Source organism: Peromyscus eremicus, chromosome 14, assembly GCF_949786415.1.
Source record: "Peromyscus eremicus chromosome 14, PerEre_H2_v1, whole genome shotgun sequence".
Taxonomy (NCBI): domain Eukaryota; kingdom Metazoa; phylum Chordata; class Mammalia; order Rodentia; family Cricetidae; genus Peromyscus; species Peromyscus eremicus.
The window spans coordinates 82,152,298-82,159,302 of NC_081430.1; the positions used below are offsets into that span (position 1 = coordinate 82,152,298).

General features: G+C 48.0%; 1 protein-coding gene across 1 annotated transcript; it reads right to left on the reverse strand.

The window, feature by feature from the left end:
* Nucleotides 1–5,231: 5,231 nt before the first annotated feature.
* Nucleotides 5,232–7,005, reverse strand: Pnma1 (PNMA family member 1). The gene has a single exon (XM_059279073.1). It carries the CDS (start codon nucleotides 6,374–6,376, stop codon nucleotides 5,315–5,317), a length of 1,062 nt encoding a protein of 353 aa, XP_059135056.1. The 5' UTR covers nucleotides 6,377–7,005; the 3' UTR covers nucleotides 5,232–5,314.

Sequence of the window (7,005 nt, forward strand, 5' to 3'; positions counted from 1 at the left end):
GGCGTGCGCCACCACCTCCCGGCTACTTTTTGTATTTCTTAATTCTGAGCTAACTAGGCCTTGGAAGGCTCGTGCTGTGCGGTCCTCAGTATCGGCACTGGTGACATTCTGGACTGCATACCTCACTGTTGTGGGCTGGATATCATAGGCCATTTTGCCACAGCCTTGTCTCCCATCCCTAGATACCAGTAGCTCCTCCTCTCCAGTTACGATGACAAAAGATGTCTTCAAACATCGCCCACTGTCCCCTGAAGCAAGGGGATGCAGGGACAACCAAATTATCCCCTAGATAAGAACCAGGGTTTCTTGTTCCAGCATTCCTGTCTAGGCTCTGTTCACTGTAGCTCTCTAGTCAGAATTATTGTGAGAAAGTCACATCTTTTACCACCATGGCTGGAGATGATTTATAGTGTCGCCCTTTGTGCAGTGCTTAATTCCATGTTCCACAGTCTTTGGAACTCGGGCCTGGATGCTCCAACTTCTATCTGGAAGATTTCAACTTCAGTCATGTGTCCCTGCTCATCTTAGGACAGTGATGGGATTTAGCCTGTCCCTCTCACTGTCAGCAAAGTCCAGATTATGATGGATTGTTTTGTCTCTAAAGCTTAACATCTGGAATATACTTTGGAAATGTATCTTCTGCACAAGTTTTTGCAGACTGTGTCAGTCTTTTAATCCAGAAAGCATTGTGTTCAATTGCTCATGCCTGGGAATTACTGGTGCAGACTTCCAGTCCAACTGTGGTCACAGGGATGCTGTTCCTAACTGGCCAGTAGCTTGGCATGCTTCCTAGAGCTGCCCTCCATGTGGCTCTAGGGTGGAAATGTCTTGTTGAATAGGTGTTTGTTCTGATACCTTTCCCAGTGGTCTGAAAGCAAAGTAAGGAACAGCGAGGACCAGATCTGTCCTTGGCTGAGAGCTGGTGACCTGGAAAGCAGAACTGAAATCTTTTACCTGGGTTTTTCTTACGGTTAACACGAGAAAGCGGATGGCCAGCCCAGGAAGTTTGGATTGAATCATTTACTTTAAAAAATGGTGGGAGGGTAGAGGGAAGTGTCTCAGGAGTCATGGTCTCTGACTGAGGTTGTAGTCCATAGTTCACTGAGGCGTGGACAGTAAAGCAGCAGTAAAGGGAGAAAACCAGATTGCAAGCTGCCCTTGGCCACAGTCAGCCTGGGACACACGTGCTCTGTGTGTGGCTGACGATGAGTCTGAGCGATGAAGATCTGGGACGGCAGAGCTGGAACTGTTTCTGACAGCTGACTTGACCACTTTCCTTTATCTTGAGTGTGACACACTCACCCGTCCCATAGAAGTAAAAAGTGAAATTTTAAAACCTAGGGTTACTTTTGGAATTCCCTGTTTATGTATCTATCCCCTCCTTTTATTCATTATTAGTTGTAAGAAAGGAAACTAAAAGGAAAAACTAGACTTCTAGCCTGATACAAATTGGTTCATTTGACACATGGAGAATATAATCCCCCCCCCCCCTAGAGTTTCTCTGTGTAGTTTTGGTGCCTGTCCTGGATCTCACTCTGTAACCCAGGCTGGCCTCGAACTCACAGAGATCCTCCTGGCTCTGCCTCTAGAACGCTGGGATCAAAGGCGTGGGCCACCACCGCCCAGCCATGTGGAGAAATTTTAATTAGATTCTCATTAATTTCCCATATTGGGCAGATTAGAGAGACAACTAAATTATGCTCTAACAAATTTAGCAAGGAGGTAGAGAGAGTAAACTATTTTTTTAGTAGATTTGCACTTTAAAATTATGAGTGTGGCTGATGGTGGAAACGACTTCCAAAGGGGAGGTGGAGCACTACCTAGCCTGCACACAGGTGTTCAGACTCAGGCTTCAGTCCTTGCCCACTCAGCTGAAATTGCTGTCTGTCTGCATGGTCAGTTAGGGTTTCCTGCCTTTTCCTGTTTGGGTTTCTGTGTCCAGGGTCATCCCTCTGGGAGGGTGTAAAATAGCATTCCTATTCAAATAGAAACTATGGGTGTTTTCTTTCCATAGTTAGATTTTTTTTTTTTTTTTTTTTTTTTTTTGGAAGCAGGGTTTCCCTGGCTGTCCTGGAACTCACTTTGTAGTCCAGGCTGCCCTTGAACTCAGATCGGCCTGCCTCTGCCAGTGCTGGAGTTAAAGGTGTGCACGCACCACTACGCCCAGCCCATATCTAGATTTTTAAAATTCATTTTGGTGTTGGCTACATTACATGGGTGGGAGCTTAGCTTCTCCATCATCGGGAGACCCTGTGGAAGATCACTGTGACGCTGTCGCCCAGCGACGCTGTTGCCCAGCGGGACCACCCCTGTCAACGGCTGGGGAATGAAGAGCAGAAGACAACACCGTCCAGCTGCTTCTCCCAGGTTGCCCTGAATGGCCAGGAGCATCATTCTGAAGGACAGTTGAACATCTGTTAATGCCTTGGTAATAATCTTTTATACACAGGACTTTTATAGCATGACTTTATGACTAAACTTATTGTGTGTTAAATTATTTAGTAATATTGAGTTTCTGAATGTTATTTTGTGAAACTTGTTTTAAAATAGTAATAAATCATGTTATTTTATAAAAAAAAAAAAAGCCCTTTGGTTATTATGTTTTAGTTAACATAGAGTGACTCCCATGATGTTTGATTTTTTTGAAGCAATTCAGCTTTTGTATAACATGTGGTGACAGGGCCAGGGAGGAGAGAGACATGGCGGGGGAGGGGGGGGGGGGGACGGGGGGGACACTTAACTGTTTTCTGAACAACGTCTCAGTGTGTAGTCCTGAGTGTCTCAGAACTCACTATATAGACCAGGCATCTGATCCTGACTGTACTTTATTGTATAAGTATGGGTGTGTGCACATGTGGATATGCACAGCTGTTATGTATAATAGTAAAAATACCTCTCTTCATAGAATGTAGTCAATTCTTCAGCTATAAAAGGAAAGTATAGGTTAAGCATAGTGGCACAAGCCTATAATCCAGTGACAGAGAGGACAGTTTGCAGGACAGCTTGCTTCTTCTATACAATGTGAAACTTTATTTAAAACAAAACAAAACAAAAAACGGATGGGGCTGTGGCATTGTGGTAGAGTGCTTGACCAGCACGCATGAGACCTTAGATTCAATTCTTGCTACTGAAGAAAACGATGTAGCAACCGTTGAATTGAGGGCCCGTTGGCAGGACGATGTGGGCTGGTGAGATGGCACAGCAGGTAAACGCACTCACCATCAAGGATGCCAACCTGAGTCTTATCCCTCGAACCCACATGGTGGAAAGAGAGAACAGACTCCTACAAGTTGTCCTATGCCCTCCACATGTACGTGCCCACACACAAAAAGTGTCCCGTGTCCCTCTGAGAAACCAAGGATGCTGACAACATGAAATGTGCAGGACTCATATTTGTGCTTAAGGATGTATATCTAAGTGGAGGAGTTGGGAGTGTGGTTGGTTAGCACATGATAGCAAAGTGTGTGTGCATGCATAAAAGTTTAGGAAACAGAATCTTAGGTCGAGGGACCCACATGGTAGAAGGAGATAATGGATTCCTGCAAGTTGTCCTCTGACTTCCACACGCTTACCATGACATGCACAGCCACATACATACACACAGTATCTTAAAGAGAAAAATTCTGGAAAAACACATACCAATATTAGTATTCACAAATTAATATTCACAAGTAACAAATGGCACCAGCCCTGTCACCCCATTCTCTGCCCAGGTTAGCCACCCCCCCACCTCCACGAAGCGGAGCCTCAGGGACAGACAGTCATGTGGTTTATATTGTCACACCAGCTCCAATCTTAAACCCTGAGAGAATGCTTCACGGCTCTTCCAGATTTCTGCAGGAGCTCAGGGCTGGGCATCTGCAGTCACAGGCTCTCGAGAGACAGCCAAGTAAACATGTTTTAAGCCTTTCCTTTTTCTCATCCTGGTATAAAATGACTGCACATGTGTGACTCGGCCATATTTCTTCACTGAAACAAGGTGTTAAGTCACAAAATGAAGAAAGGTTGCTAGAAAACCTAAGTCCCATTTCAAATTTTTCAAATGCCATAGAAATATATTTTTATTTCTTCACCCATTATCATTTGCCATGAAGAAGTCATGTGAAAACTGAACCCACTAAAAGGTATCTCGAAAACTGGATGTGGCGGTGCATGCTTGTGATCCCAGCACCCAGGAGGAAGAGCAGGAAGACCACGAGTTCAAGACTAGCCTGTGCTACATAGTGAGACTCTATCTAAAAGAAAGAGCTGGGCGTGGTGGCTCATACCTGTAATCCTGGCACCGTGGAGGCTGAGGGCAGGAGGATTGCCACAAGTTTGAGGCCAGCCTGGGCTACAGAGTGAAATCCAGGCCAGCCTGAGCTACAGAGTGGGGCTGTGAAAAAGAAACAAAACAACCAAGCAAGGAACCAGCAGCAGAGAATGTGTAGATGATGTTGCAATTTAAGCTCCTGGCACGGGGGTTAGATTTTTTTTTTTTTTTGACATGAACAAAAATCCCTGTAAGAGGAAAATGTACAGAGCTGAATTACACTGAAAATTTTTATACATGTCAGGAAAACCAAGATGAGAATTTTCAAATTTTTATTTGTGTACATCTATTTGATAACTTCAAATTTAGGACACTTAGCATCAACATGACCAATAATTAAATGACAAATATTTCAAGTGGGGGAAATGTAGCTTGTTCATGGCAATTCCCGCTATGGTTTATATCTGTATCTTACACCATGAGAAGTCGATTGTGCAGCTCCATAAAAGCGCATTTTTCTAACAGGCCATTTTTAGTCTTAGAATACTTTGCAGGTAAACTGATTCTGATGTTGAGCCACGAGAAATTAGAAATCTGAATTTTCAAGATGAGTAATATCATCGAATAGATTCACATTCTTTCCATCTATATAAATTAGGAACAATGTACAGCCAAACTATCCACAATATTAGTAACAAATATAACAGTTTGTACCGTACAGCCTGTGAGGCAGGCTTGCACTAAGCATCTGAACTTTCAAGTTCACAATCATCTTGACAGAAAGTGTCACTCACAGCTTCACATTTTTCACAACTGCCAAAGATGTCACCAGGAGGGCTTTCAGCAAGCGTTTGCTTTAGGCCGCATGACCTACCTCTGCTGCTGCAGCTCTAGCCCATCACACAGTTCCGTGACTGCTACACGAACACGCAGGCCCGACTCCCCGATCCCATCCCTTAGAAAACAAAACAAAACAAAATCGGGAGGCTAGGTCTTTACTATGAGAGGCAGGCTTGTAAAACCGCACAGGGATAACAAAAGCAGCCAACCCAACCCAGGGACTCAGATGTGCCCGTCCAGGCCTAGCTGCAAGAGGGCGGCCTCGGCCTCCTCCTCCTCCTCTTTGGCTTCCTCCTCGCGAATCTGCACCAGCAACTGGAAGAGGTTGGGTGCGGGTCTTTCCGCAGCCCCGGTCAGCCACAATTGCCTCCGGATGGCCCCACTGTGGTTGGCCCCGGCGATGACCTGCTCCAGGCGAGCCTGGTTTACATTTTCTTTATCAATGGCCCCCTTTTCCACTACCTTTTGCAGCAGAGGCTCCAGACGAATGACGTAAGAAGACAACTTTTCTCCCGGGTTCTGGTAAGTGTTCAGAAACCTGACCTGCGTATCTCTAGAGCTCTCCACGCTCCCAAACACCTGCTCAAGAGCCTTCAGGCATTCTGCGGTGGTTATGGCAGGGTTGTTGGTCTTGAGGATGCGGATGACATCAGCAGCCGGGCCTCTCAAACTCTCCATCAGCCGCCGTCTCTTTTCTATATCAGATACCTGCCATTCTTCTATGACATCATTCGAGTGCTCCAGCCAGGAATCAAAGGTCTCTTCGCCAGGCCCGGGAATGTCCTTCCCAGAGAACAGCGTCAGCTTCTTATACCATATGGATTCAACAAGCGGTTGAATAACATTATCTAAAATATAGTTGAGCATCTCCGCTGGCATTTCTGGGCCTGGAGCGGGAGCAGGGTTCTGAAACCCAAGCACACGAGCAACATCTTGCACGGTCCACCCTTCCCTAGCTAGAAAGAGGTGCAGCCTTTCCAAAAACTCAGCATCGGAAGTGGGGGGCTTAAACATCACTTTCCAGAGCCCTCCTTTGCCTGGCATCTCTCTAGGGATCAGGGAGTAATCCACTGCCCCGGTGAGCTCTAACAAGGCCGCTTTCGCGTTTTCTTCCCTCCAGAACATTCTCCCCAGTACTCGATAGGACACCTGGGGCATCGCAGCTTGGAGAGTCTCTTCGATTTCAGCCTCATCACAGTTCACAGGGATCCCCCAGACCAGCAGAGCTCTCTGAGAGTTCACGTCCATTCCCCTGCACCAGTCTTCCAGTAGCGTCATAGCCATTTCGCCCAACTATTAAGGGTGCCAGTTCTACAAACACCGCGTGGAGAGGCTCACAGTGCTACAGGACCTGGAACAATACAACATGCCTCCCTCCCGTGGGTAGGCCAAGGGGCGACCAAGCTTCAAGCAACCACAGTTACCAAATGACACCAGAGTCCTGTCTGGTCCCTTGCGGATCCCAAAGTCAGTGTCCGGGGAGCCTCGGGTCACTCCGCCTACCACTCGAATGTCGACCTCTTTGGTTCCAGCAGGCGGGGGCTGGCTGCAGCTGTGCGCGGCGTCACCGCGTGGAGGAGGGAGGGAAGCAAGGCTGATGGGAGGCGGTGGGCTCCGGGCTGGAGACGGCCGGGTGCGGTCACGGGGCGTGGCAGCTCCTCCCGCCGCTCCCCGGCCGGCCGGTGGCAGGCTCGGGGGATGTAGGGTCGCGCGAAGCCGGGGCTTAGAAGATGCGGGGAGAGGCGGTACTCAGGTCCGGCGGCGGCGGCAGCTGGCGAGCACCGGGGACCGAGGCCGCACGGAGGCGCGGAAGGCTGGAGGCCGGTTGGAGACAGCTCTGCTCAGCGCCTACAGCAGCGCGCTCCCGCAACGGCCGCCGCCGCGCAGCTGCAGTGCAGGGCGGGGCCGGTCGG